Source organism: Ipomoea nil, unplaced genomic scaffold (genome assembly GCF_001879475.1).
Source record: "Ipomoea nil cultivar Tokyo-kokei standard unplaced genomic scaffold, Asagao_1.1 scaffold3025, whole genome shotgun sequence".
Taxonomy (NCBI): domain Eukaryota; kingdom Viridiplantae; phylum Streptophyta; class Magnoliopsida; order Solanales; family Convolvulaceae; genus Ipomoea; species Ipomoea nil.
In genome coordinates, this window is record NW_017619453.1 from 999,746 (window position 1) to 1,016,713 (window position 16,968).

Here is a 16,968-nt window from a genome sequence, read left to right on the forward strand (position 1 = left end):
CGCACATCCGCACGGGAAGCAACAAATGCACCACTTCAAAACAAAAATTCGCGTGCATTTGTTGCTTCCCGTGCGGATGTGCGGTGGATTAATGTGCGTGAGTTATATACTTAATGTGCGTGAGTCGCGTGTTTAATGTGTCTGAGATTTGTACTTAATGTGTGTGAGTGTGTAATGTTAATGTGCGTGAGTTTTGTACTTAATGTGTCTGAGTATTGTGCTTAATGTGCGTGAAGTTTGTCCTTAATGTGCGTGACTTGAGTTCAGAATTACGAGCTCAGAAGGAAGCAGAACAGAAAGAGAAGGTGGGTGAAGCTTTTCTGATTGTGTGTGAATGGATGGGTATATGTAAACGCACATATGACTGTTCTGATTTTATGTTAAAAACAAGACAAAATCCATTCCTCCACCACTTCAAAACAAAAAACAAGAAGAAAATACAGCAGTGGATGAAGAACACACTCACGCACATTAAGCACACAACTCACGCATCTTAGGCACAAGACTCACACACCGTAAGTACAAAACTCACGCACATTAACATTACACACCCACGCACATTAAGTACAAATCTCAGGCACATTAAACACAATATTCACGCACATTGAGTACAAACCTCACGCACATTAATCAATCGCACGGGAACCTTACACTCTAGTTTTATACGCACATTGTGCGATTGAATTAATACCCAATGTTTATATTAAATAAATATTTAAAAGTATATCAATGTAAGATTATATATGAGAAGTTTATATATAGGTAATTGAATGTCGAATTTGTTTATTTAAATATGTAACTCAAAGTATATGAATGCAAGATAAAATAGAAAATTCATTATAATTGTCACTAAAATAAATGTTTGCAACTTTGTAAAATCGATAGTTTAAATATTTGATTAAAAGCGATAGTCTAAATAAAAACAAATTATTTCGTGCACCGCGGTGCATAATCGATTATGCACCGAGCTTCAAAACGATGTCGTTTTATTTAGTGAAAAGAAACGGAACCCTGCATAATCGCCTGGGCCACCTGCAAACTTGGCATAATCGCCTGGGCCACCTACATGTTCGGGTCCTGTGCCAGGTTTTATCTAGTTGTCATGTAAAAGGGTTGTATCGTTCGTTAAATAATCTCTATACTGCTTGTCAAATGGACAAGTCGGCGCGCTTCCCGCTTTCACGGGTTGAACGCTCTAGTCAGTCAGTTTGCATCGCCGGTCGTCCCTTCTGCATCACACACACACACACACACACACACACACATATGGGGCCTAGCTCCGGTTTCATCAGTTGATGGTCACAAATATTTTGTACTGTTTGTTGACGATTTTCTAGATTTATGTGGTTTTATCCGATGAAACTAAAAACAGATATATACTCCATATTTAATATTTTTCGTACAACTGTTGAAAAATTATTCGGTTGTCGAATTAAGTGTATCCAGTCCAATATGGGCGGTGAATATCGTAGATTTCACACGGTCCTCACCGCCGCAGGAATATTGCATAGACAGTCCTGTCCCCACATGCACGAACATAATGAGCGTGTGGAGCGTATGCACCGCAATGTCGTTGAAACTGGGCTAACGTTGTTGGCCAAGGTTAGGTCCCTCAGAAATATTAGGCCTATGCCTTTGAGTCTGTAGTACATTTAATTAATCGCATGCCGTCATCAGTTTCTCAAAATGTCAGTCCATACACTCTTCTATTTCATAAATTTCTTGACTATAAAATGCTACGTGTATTTGGCTGTGAGTGTTTCCCGTGTCTCCAACCCTATAATACTCACAAAATGGACTATCGCTCTGTGTTGTGTGTTTTTTTGGGATACCCGGATTCCTCTGTTGGTTACAGGTACCTCGACAGAACCTCCGGCCGTGTGTATATAGCAAGGCATGTTCGCTTCAACGAGGATGTTTTTCCATTTGCCAATTTGACAAATGGGTATTCTGAGACACACTCCACCAGGACCACCTCAACGCCTTGGGCCAGGGCACGGCTTCACCAACCCTCGACGTCCCTTGGATCGTCGGTCGTCCCTTCTGCATCACAACCGTCGGTGACCCATGGTGCCCCTACTCAGCAAGTCGTTTAGACGTCATCGTCCACAGTAGGTGTTACCACCTCTTCGTTTCAACCAACGATGTCTTCCACAACAACAGGTAGGCGACGTCGAGTGAGACCTATGTGCGGACACATGTCATGTGAATGCGATCAACCATTGGTGCTCAACGACTGGTTGCAACAAATACTCAAGAATACGCGGGAGGCAACAAAACAATTTAAGAAGCGAAACAACACCGTACTAGAGGGTGGTTTGGGCGGGTTCAGAGGGATTTGCCAAACACCCCCGTGGGAACAAACAGGTGGCTTCGCAGGTCCTCCAACACCGGTTGAAAGCCCTCTCCTGGCCTTGCGGGTGTGCCAGTACCCCCCGGAAACCCCCGCTAGGTCAAAAACCTGTAGCAAAGCAGTGATCTCGGGAAAAATGGCCAGAATATGCAATTCAACTCCAAACTCAACAAAACTCATACCAACAACAAATATGACTTGAAATAGAAGAAATGGCACAACAACACAAGTATACACCTATCATACAAGCTCTAAACACAAGCATAAACACAAGATTATGCTCACATTCATCAAGAGTATCAAGAATAAACAATATGGAGTTAAAAAGGTTTTCATGGACATCAGGTTACCTTCTTAGCTAGCAAAACACCTCAAAGCTTCTCCAAGATCACTCTATCAAGCCATCATCAACTTGGTCATCTTAAACCCCCAAAAACCCAACATAGAAAAGAGAGGAAGATTCATAAGAGTTAGGAATTAGAGAACGAAAATGGTGTAGGAGTCAAGATCTTACCATCTCCTAGCTTTGAATGTTATAAAGATGAAGTATTGGTCTTGGATTCTTGAACAAGAAATGAAAGACAAGTGTTGGGGAAAGGGAGGGGAAAAGTGGCGTGAGAATGAAGGGAACTGTAAGGGGAGATTTAGGTTTTCATTCTAGCTAGGAAGTGTAGATATATGCTAGTGTATATACATTAGGTTATAAGATGTATATTTGGGCCATAAGTGTAGATAGTTTTAAAGGAATAAGAGAATTAAATTGGGCTTCATCTTTATGAATAGCATATATATTGACTTTATAGATATAACAGAATTATTGTGGGCTTTTGGAATTAAAAGGACTATAAGATATAAATAATACTAGATTAGGTCCAAAATACTAAGTCTTAGAAAGATATATATATATATATATATATATATATATATATATATATATATATATATATTTATAAGACTAGGAAATTGGGCTTTAATGAAAGAATAATTCCCTCAGAAAAATAATTATAGGAGTTAATTCAGGAATTAGAATAATTTTCGGGGTGTCACATGGGTAATGCGACAGTTGGACATGCACAACGCATTTTTAAATGGCCACCTTACCGAAGATATATACATGCGGCAACCTCCGGGATATGCCGACCCAAACCACCTCAAACACGTCTGTAAGTTATAACGGTCATTGTACGGCTTAAAGCAAGCCCCTAGGGCGTGGTTCACACGGCTACACGATTTTTTGCTGCAAATTGGGTTTCATGCATAAAAAATGGACATCTCGTTATTCATTTTTAATAAGGGACAAATCCGTGCCTATATTTTAGTTTATGTGGACGACATATTATTGTTTGGAAATGATTCGACTATGGTCACTGATGTACTAGCACAACTATCCACTACTTTTAAAATTCGTGACTTGGGCAGGCCGCGTTTTTTCTTAGGGATTGAAGCTGTTTATGATGGCGACTGGGTAGTTCTGTCTCAACAGCGCTACATGATAGAACTCCTTCGCAAAGCAGGGATGGAATCTTGCAAACCATTGGCCACCCCGATGTCCCTAACTACGTCAAGCGACACTACTGCTGCAGTCACACTAGACGACTTGACGCTATTCCGCCAAATTATCGGCTCTCTAATGTACTTTATGATTACTTGTCCCGATCTTTCATTTGCAGTCAACAATTTTTGCCAGTTCATGCACAGTCCCACGCAGGACCATTGGGCCGCTCTCAAACGAGTGTTGCGGTACGTGAAAGGTACGCTGCACTTGGGGCTCTGGCCTCCGGCTACTCCGTCGTCTTCACAGATCATCCATGCGTTTTTCGATTCAGACTAGGCCGGATGCTCGGTTGACAGGAAGTCCACGACTGGGTATGCAGTTTTTCTCGGACCCAATCTCATATCTTGGGTCTCCTTTAAGCAACGAACTGTTGCTCGATCTTCCACAGAGGCCGAATACAAAGTACTTGCTGAAGTTGCTACTGAAGTCACTTGGGCGCAGTCTCTTCTTCGAGAACTCGGATTACACCCTCCAACAATCCCAGTTCTTTGGTGTGACAATCTTGGAGCAACCTACTTGTGCTACAATCCGGCCTTCCATGCATGAACCAAGCATGTTGAAGTGGACTACCATTTCGTGCTTGAAAAGGTATCCGCTGACGCTCTGAAAGTAAATTTCGTCTCAACGCGTGATCAACTAGCGGATGTCTTTACCAAGGCCCTGCCGTTTACTCGATTCCGTGATCTTCGGGTCAAGCTGGGCGTGGTTCCTTGTCCCTCGTCAGCTTGAGGGGGTGTATTAGCTAGTTAGAGTCCATAGGGTACAGTTAGAGTCTTATGGTTTGTTTCCTATCTTCAAGCTCTGCTCCCTGTATATGTATAGCCTTGTAACTCTTTGATCAATACACAACAAAATATTGCACATTCATCAGCTTTAGTTAGTGGTTTATTTGTTTTTACTTTAGTTATAATGATGAGATAACAGTTTCTGATTAATTCATCCAATAGGATAGGAGTTACAATATAAAGCAGATAACAACTAACGTAATACTATCCTATCTAACAGGAAGACTATAACTAAATAATCTTATTACAAGACTAGTCAAATACAATAATAATAATAACTTATAATATGGTTAACACACCCCCTCAAGCACAAGGTGGATGAACAACCACATTGAGCTTGTCACGTAGAAGAGCGAACCGCGGGCCGGGAAGTGGTTTGGTGAAGATATCTGCCAGCTGGTCCTTCGTAGACACAAAATTGACCACTAGATCCCCGGAAGCAACCTTATCCCGAACAAAGTGGAAATCGATCTCGAAGTGTTTAGTCCTTGCATGAAAAACAAGATTGGCACACAAATAAGTAGCACCCAGGTTGTCACACCAGAGAGTAGACGGTTCACTAGAGTGCAGACCAAGTTCCCGTAGAAGAGAGACAACCCATGTGACCTCGGCGGAGACATCAGCGAGAGCCTTGTATTCAGCCTCTGTAGAGGATCGTGCCACTGTCCGCTGCTTCCTGGATAACCATGAAATAAGATTTGTACCGATGAAAACAGCATAGCCACTCGTACTTTTCCGGTCTTGTGGGCAACCGGCCCGATCTGAGTCTGAAAAAGCATGTATAGCAGAAGACGCGGAGACACTGATTCGTAACCCGTAGTCCAGTGTGCCCTTAATGTATCGCACTACCTGCTTTAATAGAGCCCAGTGATCCACCGTGGGAGAGTGCATGAACTGGCACAGTCGATTAACCGCATAAGATAGGTCCGGCCGTGTAATAGTCAGGTACTGTAGCGCTCCAACAATGCGCCTGTATTGCGTGGGGTTATCAAAGAGTTCTTCAGACGGTGACACAGGTTGACTGACAGCAGCTGGGGTGGTCAACGGCTTGCAATCAGTCATGCCGGCGCGAGTTAGGATGTCCTTCATGTAACGCCGTTGGGTCAACATGATCCCTGTATCAGTCTTGAGGGTCTCAATCACAAGAAAAAAGGTGGGGTTACCGAGATCACGTATCTTGAAGGTTGCAGCCAGTCGGTCAAGTAAAGTAGAGACTAGAGCCGGATCATCTCCCATCATAATGATATCGTCGACGTATACTAATAAGTATACACGTGAAGTGCCAGCGGAGTAATGGAAGAGGGAGACATCAGTATTGGATGCCAAGAAACCTGCAGTCAATAATAAATCATGTAATCGTTTAAACCAGGCCCGTGGTGCCTGTTTAAGCCCGTATAATGACCGTTGCAGGTGACACACATGATCAGGATGAGCGGGATCTTCATATCCTGGTGGTTGTTTCATATAAACAGTCTCTGCTAGATGCCCGTTAAGGAACGCATTGTGGACGTCTAGCTGGCGTAGAGTCCAGTGTTTCGTCACGGCCAGAGAGAGCAAGAGAGGAAATGTAGTCGGTTTGACTACCTGACTGAAAGTGTCGAAAAAATCTTCACCGGCCACCTGATTGAACCCTTTGACAACTAATCGGGCTTTGTAACGCTCTACCGAGCCGTCTGCAGTCCGCTTGGTTCTGAACACCCACTTACAACCGACAACATTCATGTGTGGTTCAGCCCGGACCAATGTCCATGTACTATTATGAACTAGAGCATTGTATAGCCCCCTGTATATGTATAGCCTGCTTGATGTGACCGGTCACTGCTTGATGTGCCGGTCACGTCGGTCATATTTATTTTTAATGCAAGATCCACTATTTTTGTTCAGTCTCTGATCTTTTTTTAAAGTGATCAAAAGAAAAATAAATATCATACTAGAAAAAACTCTTTCTAAAGTGACCGGTCACATCAATCAGTGACCGGTCACGTCAGTCATATACCGATTGACGCGATCCGTCAGTAGCAAATCCGTATTTGGGAAATGCGTTTCGCGTATAATACGAGAAACGCATTTCCCAAATGCGGATTTGCTTTATACTACAACCGCATTTGGGAAATGCGGTTGTGGTATATTATACTACAGCCGCATTTTCCAAATGCAGCTGTAGTTGACTTTGGCATTAAATAAAACCGAGTTTGGGAAATGCAGTTTTCAACCCAACCGCGTTTCCCAAACTCGGTTTTCTCCTTTTTGTCTAAAAAAATTTTCATTCCCATTCTTGTCAATCACCCTAGTCCCATTCCTATTTCAGTCAAAAACCCAACTATTGACAGGGTAGGTCCTGGCAATGTTTGGCTAGAGCAACTGCACAGGGCCCCCAATTTTTGGGGCACCCAATTTTTTAAAAAATATTTTAGATATAATATATTATTTTTTATACTGGGTAATAATTTTTTTTTTTTTTTTGAATTCATAGATTGTTCTTAATTGTAATTGAAAATAAAATTTTAGAAGGAATTGACATTGAAATTTTGGTGAATAATTTTGTATTTAAATATGAGCGAAAAATGACACTTTTAAATTAACTTTTGAATTGTATTCATTCTTTGTTTAATTCTTATGCATTATATTGGGACAAAAAAATTTAATTACATTTTTATTTTTGTTATAAAATACAATAACTTAAGTCCAAATGGATTTGATCTCAATTACCTCTGTTATATAGATTTTATAGATCTTCTATCTTCATCTTTTGATGTCTTATGTTTTTTACCTTTATAAATAGAAATCTCTATCATTATAGTGAAATTTAAAATATTAAAAAAAATCTCCCTCCCTATGTTTTTGTCTCTCTATTATTGTCTTTGTCTTTGCAGTTACTCCATTATATTTTGATTGCATCTCCAAACAAAAACAATAAAGTTCCAAATTCAACTATTAGAAAGAGCCCTGTTTTTAATGGATATGGAACCTTATATACAACATGTAGACATACACCATCTCTCGACGAAAGCTAGAAATGTCTTCATTCTTGCTTACTCAAAGGCTAACGGTTCAATAATGAAGGACAAGACTAGATTTTTAGATCTGTTATCTGGAACTCCATGTCCATCTCCATACTGATAAGAGAATTGAGAAATGCGAGCCAGGTCAATCGTTGCTTCAATAAATAGTCTCTCAAATCTTAAATTTTTTTTCTGCTAAACCCTTTACATTTAACAGATTCCTCCATACTTCATCGAGTAAACCTTGTACAAAATTATGAGAATTGTTCTCTGAATGTCCACTTTCCTGCATTCGACATAATATTGAATTCGCAGTTTCACCCCTCACCAACTCAGCCTGTTTACAAACATTTACGAATAACTACGTTAATAAGTTGTCATTTCACTAACATAGAGACATAATGTTAATTTTGATACTATGAATAAGAGTTTATTACCGAAATGGTCCTCCGACTATTGTGAAATTACCAATTTGGTCCTCGATAATTTTTCTTACCTAATTAAGTCCTCTGACTTTAAAAATGTTAACCATTTTGGTCCTCTGTTAAAATTTCATCCATAAGCTGTTAAATTTAAGGACAAAAAAGTAATTTCATAAATTTTATTTATTAAAACTTTTCTTCTCCTTTTATTCTTTTGGGAATCCGCAAGCAATGGTCATAGCTTCATTATCATATCATTAAATCATCATCAATCCATAATCATCTGTATAGCATCACCATATCTTATTAACTCATAATCACCATTAATCACACCCAAACATCACCAATAAACAACATCAAACTTAATCATCAACAACAACATAATCTCACCTAATCCTCCAAGCCTTGCCGGAGCTAAGACGTCACTGCCGACCACCACGCACTGCCAGGGAATTGCTTACGCCGAAACAAAGGTCGTCCCTGCTGCTCGCTGCCTTTCTTCGCTGGGAGAAACTGTGTTGTCGAACAAGAGGGAGAGTCACCATCCCCCACCGCTTGCTCTGCTCGCCGAGAAAGTAGTCACCACCGCACTGCCGCTGCTTCGCCGGAAACAGAGGAGGGAGGTCGCGTCTGTTTGCCCTCGTCTCCAACTGGTTCCGTTCCCATCATCAGCCATGGCACCTGGTTCTCCTTCCGAGCAGCAGGACGCGACGAGGAGGGAGCAGCAATAAGTTGAGTCTTGGAATTTTATGCTTTCTGGGTATGTGAAATGTGGGTTGATTGACGAAGCAAGGAGTGTTTTTGATAAGATGGTGGTGAAAAATGTTGTGTCTTGGAATGTGATTTTAAGTGGGTATGCTTTAGTGAAGTGATATTGCTTTTCAAGGATATGCAGAGATCAGATATGAAGCCTGATGATTTTACCCTTGTGAATGTTCTATCTGCCTGTGCGGGTGTTGGAGGTTTGAGTCAAGGGAAGTGTGTCGCATCTGTGCTATGACCATTGCTGTGGATTCCCAGAATAGTAAAGGAGCGGATAAACAGGAAGAAGAAAAGCTTTAATAAATAAAATATATGAAATTACTTTTTTGTCCTTTAATTTAACAGTTTATGGATGGAATTTTAACAAAGGACCAAAATGGTTAACATTTTCAAAGTCAGAGGACTTAATTGGGTAAGAAAAATTGTCAGGGACCAAATTGGTAATTTCGCAATAGTCGAGGGACCATTTCGGTAATAAACTCTATGAATAATTATTAGTAGTTACTATTGAGCAATCATTAATATATAACTAATACCATGAGGGTGTTGGTTGTTGGAAATGGTTATAGATAATCTCATTGGAAATGAATGATTCAGATTAATGAATGGTATTTTTGTGCAGAATGAGAATGGTGATTATGAATCTGAATGGTATTTTTGTGCAGAATGAGAATGGTGATTATGTTGCTGCGAAAAATGAGCATCTACGATGTTTAAATGACCCTCACCTAGCTGAAGCCCTGGCTGTAAAGGAAGCTCTATCTTGGGTTAAAGATCGGGGATTCACTAAGGTGGCTATTTTTTCAGATTTCCAAACAGTTTGTCGGCTCTTAAATATATGGTAACTCTCCAGACCTTTCGTATACAGGATGTGTGATTTAGGAGTGCCGAGATTATCAAAGACACTTTGAAGCAGTGTCCTTTCAATTTGTGTCAAGATCGGTGAATAAGTTTGCTCATGCATTAACCCGAGCGACTCGTTCTCAAACTGGTTCTCTTACTTGTTTGCTTTCATTTCCTTAATTGTATTCAACATTTGTTTTAATGAAGCTTTTATTCCTTAAAAAAAAATGAATGAATGGTTCAGATTAATTTGATTTTAGTATTTTTTTTAATGATTTTTCTTTTTTACCCTCTATTATATTATTTTCTTTCCTCAAATAACCCTACATTCCATTAGTATAAACTCCAGTAACGGAATATTTTGTTAACTATTTATTATTCTTAATTTACTCATTAATTTCTATAGGAAATGTCTATTAGGTCTGAACCCCATACCAACCAGAGTTGACATATTTGTTAAACATATACTACGAATATGTAAGAATGTATTAAAAATATAAAAATTAACATAAACTTTGGTTTAATAATTAGCTCAACTAAATACATAGCATTCAAAGTTGAGCATCAAGTATTATAAATAAGGAATCTTGAAAATCATTTTATGCATTTTAATTAAAAATAAATTTAGGTTAAGTTTTTTTTTTTTTTTAAAATTTTTTTTCGTTTAATTAATCTTCTTTTGATTATTTAGAATAAGACTCAAAATTTCAATTATGCTTTTTCATTATTGGAAATAATTTAGGTCATTATAGTATTAATATATTTTATCTGTATTTCTATAATGTTACAGTTATACATTACTTTACAAATATTGTGCTATTATTTTTTATTTGACAAAATAATTGTTGTTACATCATTGTCAGACATGCACGATCTAATTATAAAGTTGTTGATAAGAAATAAAACTACACATAGACGCTAAACGGTAGGACCATTGTCCAAAGAATGGACAATGTTGAAATTTCACTGGTTCTAATTGAATACGTTACACATCATTCTCAAAATTTTATCAATAATGGAAACTTGTAAAGAAATTTTTAAGTTAATTTTAGTATATCATTATAATAATATCTATTGTAATAATATATTTCGAATTATTTATTATAATCTTGATAGCAATTGTAGCAATTGTTATTGACAAATTTTCAAAATAATTTGTCTCAACAACGAATGGAAATAAAAAAATCAATGAATTCATTGTTGTGGATGAAAAGTAAGTACCACACTCTATTACTCTTATTAAATTAAAGAGGTAATGAACAATTTGGTCCCTCAATTATTTGCGAACTGTCAATGTAGCCCCTCAATTGCTTATTCATCGATTTGGTCCCCGAAAACAATTATTTTTAGTCGATTTAGTCCCTCAGGTTGTCTTCCGTCGATGGCCGGAGGGACTAAATCGACTAAAAATAATTGTTTTCAAGAACCAAATCGACGGCCGGAGGGACTAAATCGACTAAAAATAATTATTTTCAGGGACCAAATCGTTGATTAACTCTAAATTAAATAAATTAGTAGCTACAATCCAAAATAATGCATATGCATTTCTTTAATTTAGAATTAGATGTCTATAATGCCTTTATTAAAAAAAAATTATGCTTTTATGCTGATAATAATATGTAAATGGTAATTAGATCATTATCTTACGACTTACGTAGCTATATTTAGAACCCATTATTAAAAATGTCAATGTACAGCAATAAAACATCGTGACGCACTTAATGCATCGAAAAGATGTAGAAACTACAACAATATGCGTCCAAGGTTCCTAAACTTTGGATGTACATTGTTTTATATTTTAAAATAAATAAAAAAATTAATTATATATAGTGACATTTTAATTACAAAAACGCCACCGCCTCTCACATTACGCGTCCAAAGTTTAAACTTTGGATGCATATTCTTTGATTTTTTTTGATGTTTTTTGTACTAGTGAGACAAATCCAGAAAATGAAGATATTTAAAAAATAGTCACCGTTGCAGCATTCATTGATCTTGTATGTAAGATACTTATTGTGCATCCTTTAAATATATTAGAACTTAATATAAATTTAGAATTCATTTTTTTCTAGACTCAACTTGTATGGATTAAAGGCAAAATCAATATCAACATTAACAACAAAAACACTTAGTATTCGAACTACCAGCAGAGTCATTGTTGTTACTATCAAGTAACAAGTTATGGAACGAGAACAAGAGGTATTACTCATGAACCTTCTACAAATATAATAAATATTAATATTTTGTTCGATAAATACTTTCACATGAAATCTAAGACACACATCTCAACGCACATGAAACATGTATGGGAAAAAACAGCTACTCTCAAATATCAACATACGATTGCAGGATAAAGAGTTTATAGTATATCTAAGATTCAAGTTATATACACAACAAGGAAAATCTACAACTTCCTACACCATAATCTCATTACATGGCGTGCACTCCATGCTACCACTAGTAACCAATTGCACATGAAACACTACCAATAAAAAAAGAAGAGGACACAAATACTGAAGATGAAGACAATGACACCCAAAAGAGAATTAAGAAGACTTAGAGAAATATAAACAAAAAGTAGTATTTCTTTAGACTATCGTTTTTAAACTAAGTATTTAGATTAACGTTATTGCAAAGTTCAAACATTTATTTTAGTGACAATTATAATCAATCTCACCTATATTATCTTGCATTCATATACTTTGAATTATTGATTTAAATAAAAAAAAATTCAACTTTCAATTACCTATGCATGAGCATCTCCTATATAATCTTGTATTAAGGTCCACGAGGCCCACCCAATGAATTTGGAGGTGAGAAGGGTGGAGCTCCTGTTGATTACTGGCCTATCTTCAGGGGTACAGGAGGAAGACCTTGATTTGGTCGCGATGTTGTAGGATTTGGTGGCGGTGTACCCCCAAGTTCAAGCTTCTCTTAAATACTCATTTTGTTGGATTCCTAGTAGTAGGGGATGCAAACAATCTGAAGCATTTGGATACTACATTTACCCTCCTTGTTCCATCAACAATGTCAGATGCACTAATGCTACATCTTACATGCACTTGTTCCATGATATAACTATATTGACAGGGTAGGTCCTGGCCATGTCTGGCCAGGACAACCGCTCAGGGCCCTCATTTTTTAGGGCACCCAATTTTTTTAAAAATATTTTAGATATAATTTATTGTTTTATATACTTGATAATTTTTTTTTAATTTATAGATTGTTCTTAATTGTAATTGAAAATAATTTTTTTTGAAGGAATTGACATTGAAATTTTGGTGAGCAATTTTATTTTTAAATATGAACGAAAAATAAGGTATCCCCCTTCCTTATAATAATAATAAAAAAATATATGAACAAAAAATGGCACTTTTAAATTACCTTTTGAATTGTATTCTTTCTTTGTTTAATTTTTATGCATTATATTGGGATAAAAAAAATTTAACTACATTTTTGTTTTTGTTATAAAATACAATAGCTTGAAGTCCAAATGGATTTGATCTCAATTACCTCAGTTATAAAGATTTTATAGATCTTCTAGGCTTCATCTTTTGATGTCTTATGTTTTTTACCATTATAAATAGAAATCTCTATCATTATAGTAAAATTTAAAATATTAAAAAAAATTTCTCTCCCTATGATTTTGTCTCTCTATTATTGTCTTTGTCTTTGCAGTTACTCCATTATATTTTGATTGCATCCCCAAACAAAAACAATAAAGTTCCAAATTCAACTATTAGAGAGAGCCCCTATTTTTAATGGATATGGAACCTTATATATAACATGTGGACATACACCATCTCTCGACGAAAGCTAGAAATGTCTTCATTCTTGCTTACTCAAAGGCTAACGGTTCAATAATGAAGGACAAGACTAGATTTTTAGATCTGTTATCTGGAACTCCATGTACATCTCCATACCAATAAGAGAATTGAGAAATGCGAGCCAGGTTAATCGTTGCTTCAATAAATAGTCTCTCAAACTCTGAATTTTTTCCTGCTAAATCCTTTTCATTTAACAGATTCCTCCATGCTTCATCGAGCAAACCTTTTACATAATTACGAGAATTGTTCTCTGAATGTCCACTTTCCTGCATTCGACATAATATTGAATTCGCAGTTTCACCCCTCATCAACTCAGTCTGTTTACAAACATTTACGAATAACTACGTTAATAAGTTGTCATTTCACTAACATAGAGACATAATGTTAATTTTGATACTATGAATAATTAGAGTAGTTACTATTGAGCAATGATTAATATATAACTAATACCATGAGGGTGTTGGAAATTGTTATAGATAATTCTATGGAATTAGGGTTGAAAAGTAGGTCGGGTTGAGCCCGAGCTTAGGGAACTAGGTTTGAGACTATTATGTGAACCTAAGGTCCAAGCTTGAGATTACAATATGCCTGACCTGTACTATTAACTTTGTTACAATGTAGAATCTGTTCATAACTACTTTTTCAACCGACTGAGGCACAATTACACAAAGAGTCTTACCATGCACCACACGCAACACAAGAATGCACCACTAAACATATAGACATGGGTCTATTTAGTCAAATAAATCTTAGAATAAGATTAGGCGTAACCATTTTACTAAACATGCTATGCATGCCTAAATAATCAAGCCAGACCGTATATCCCTTGTTCTATCCGGGCCTAATATATTCAACCCCAATATGGAATTCTATTCTATAAAATAAAATATGAATTGCACTAAAATGTTAGAATAGACTAAACCATGAAATGCAAACATGACAATTGAATTGAGATAAGTATTAACCTTAGAAGTTCCCAAATCATTGCATAAGCGAAAAATCATGGATGACCATCTTAGAAGATCATGGTTATTTTGCAAGCCACCAAGTTCACCATTGGTGATATTTTGAGTGACCAAGAAGTAGGCATGTGAAAGGATGACAACACCCGAGATAGAAACCCATGCATTCTCAAGATAAACCTTGAGAGGTGGTGTAACCTTTTTGTAATTCCAAGTTGCTTCCACCAAGAATGCTTCACACATATCTGCCCACTAAAATAGAAAATCGACCTTGACAATAATAAGTGTCCATTCTTTGATGGTGTTGAAAAAAAGGGAATCAAGATATAAGAACTGAAATTGAAAAATGAAGAAGAGATCAATCACTACGTTCTACTATGCCCAACATACATATGTCATTTTCCAATACTATATGAGACATACACAACAAATTAATATCATATCTCAACGGAATTGAATTTTAACCAATTTGAATTGATTAGGTTTACCTTTTCTGCAAGTAGAGATATTGGATTTACTCCTTGTTCTTTAATGTTATAATATCCCAACTCATTTATAGTGTTGTAGAGAGCAAGAAAACATAGTTTCATATAATTTTGAAGTTGTTTAACCCCATTAAGATCCCACCTGAAATGAAATGATTTATTAAGAGTCAGTAGTATTCAAAAGTAAAAATAAAAAATTATCTCAATCAATGAGATTGTGAAAAAGATTAAAATAAATAAAGATTAATAATATTACCTTTTAACCACGTTTGTAAATAAGTGGAGCTCATCTGGAGATCCATAAACATCGTAAATATCATCAATTATTGATACTAGTATAGACACTTTTGTTAGACCTATGCGAGCTTTGGTGAGTTGAGGTTGGGGTGTAATTCCAGCCGCAAAAAAATAGCATTCCACCAATCTATCTCTGATAAAGCTTAATTTGCTTGCTAACCTTATTTCGTTCCACCACCTAAATAAGAATTAATGCAATGTTGCCATGAATAAGCTTAAAATGTTGTTTGGTATTTCTCTCATCGATTAAATTCTTGTTTAGTGTTACCATGAAAACATAACGAGTGTGTTTGGTTCATGAGTTTACAGTACATACAAGGAATGAGAATAATAACAACAACAACAACAACAACAACAACAACAACAATAATAATAATACTTGGGTTATATAGTCATCCGTAATTTGGATTAGAGTTTTTTTTTCAAAAATGGTCCCTTGACTATCACTCATTTTCAATTTCGCATTTCGACTTTCAATTGCACCTAATGTGATCCCTTGACTTTTAAAAACTACCCAAAATTGGTCCTCCATTAGGTTTTGCGTCAACTAGCCATTAAGATTGGGGGTATTTTCGTCTATTCACCTCCTTGCACCTATTACAACTGTTGTTTGGATGTCCACATCACCTACACTTCACATACGCCGACGTACTCTGTTCAGACTCTATTTTTGCGAGTTTGAACATGAAATTTACCACGTCGGAGAGAGAGGTCCACCCGCTACTTCACCGGAGTGCTCTGTTCTGCCGGAAGGGAAGAGCAACTCGTTGGAAAGCAGGGGATGCTGCGAAGCTGTCACGCTGCAAGAAGCTACTTCCTTGCTTCACCGTGGCTGCTGTCGATCTGCTACTCGTCGGGAGAACTGTTGTTGACCGAGAGAAAGGGAATAAAGAACAGGCTGCTTCTGCACACTGCCATCGCTTCTTTGCTGCACGTCTTTGCCGGAGCTCTTGAAATCACCGTCCGACACCGTCATCGGAAGGTTCAGAGAGGAGAGTGTGAGAGGAAGGGAGATACGAAGAGAGGAGGGCGCTTGGTCGACGAGAGAGACAAAGAAGTCAGCAGATTGGGGAAGAAAGATGAACATCAAACTAAGGCGTGTGAGTGGTGTGGAGCTGCCAGACTTTATCCAGAAGGACAGAGATCACGCCGGGAAGCTCCGTAGCTGAGACGCCTGGAAGGGCGTTAGCTGGGCGGAGCGTCGCGGCCACGGTGCTCACTTTCGCGGCCGAGAGAAGCCACCATCGTGTTATTAACCGTGGCGTAATGCACAAGCGCGTCGAACATCGGCCCCGGCAACTTAGACCTCGTCGAACATAGGGAATTATTTCTAACTCGTTTGGACCTTCTCGAGAGCCGCACTAAAAACAACAGATTTATGAGAGAAGGAAGGCCAGAAACACCAGTTCCGGCGACCGTGGCGTTGCTCTCCCTCTCTCTTACTTCAACTCCCACGACAGCGATGTTGAGTTCTACCGACCACCATCGACCTCCGCTTTTGTGGTGCTGCCGCTGACACAACGTTGCTCAAAACCAACTCGGAGGAAATATCCGGAAGGATAGAGATCACGTTGGTTGACTGAAATTTTTCTTTGAAATTGTTATTTGGATGTGAAACGACTGAAATATCCTCACATTTAACGTGGAATTGACGCAAACCTAACGGAGGACCATT

General features: G+C 37.6%; 2 protein-coding genes across 2 annotated transcripts; one reads left to right on the forward strand and one right to left on the reverse strand.

Annotated features, from left to right (window-relative positions):
- The first annotated feature begins 3,713 nt into the window (after positions 1 to 3,713).
- LOC109163415 (uncharacterized mitochondrial protein AtMg00810-like) lies at positions 3,714 to 4,843 on the forward strand. The gene is made up of 3 exons (XM_019312158.1): positions 3,714 to 4,104; positions 4,205 to 4,496; positions 4,813 to 4,843. Exons 1-3 carry the CDS (start codon positions 3,714 to 3,716, stop codon positions 4,841 to 4,843), a joined length of 714 nt encoding a protein of 237 aa, XP_019167703.1.
- Positions 4,844 to 13,560: 8,717 nt separating this feature from the next.
- Positions 13,561 to 16,269, reverse strand: LOC109163416 (probable terpene synthase 12). The gene is made up of 5 exons (XM_019312159.1): positions 16,121 to 16,269; positions 15,253 to 15,471; positions 15,000 to 15,138; positions 14,515 to 14,763; positions 13,561 to 13,866 (listed from the first exon to the last, which is right to left on the reverse strand). Exons 1-5 carry the CDS (start codon positions 16,267 to 16,269, stop codon positions 13,561 to 13,563), a joined length of 1,062 nt encoding a protein of 353 aa, XP_019167704.1.
- Between the last annotated feature and the right edge of the window lie 699 nt (positions 16,270 to 16,968).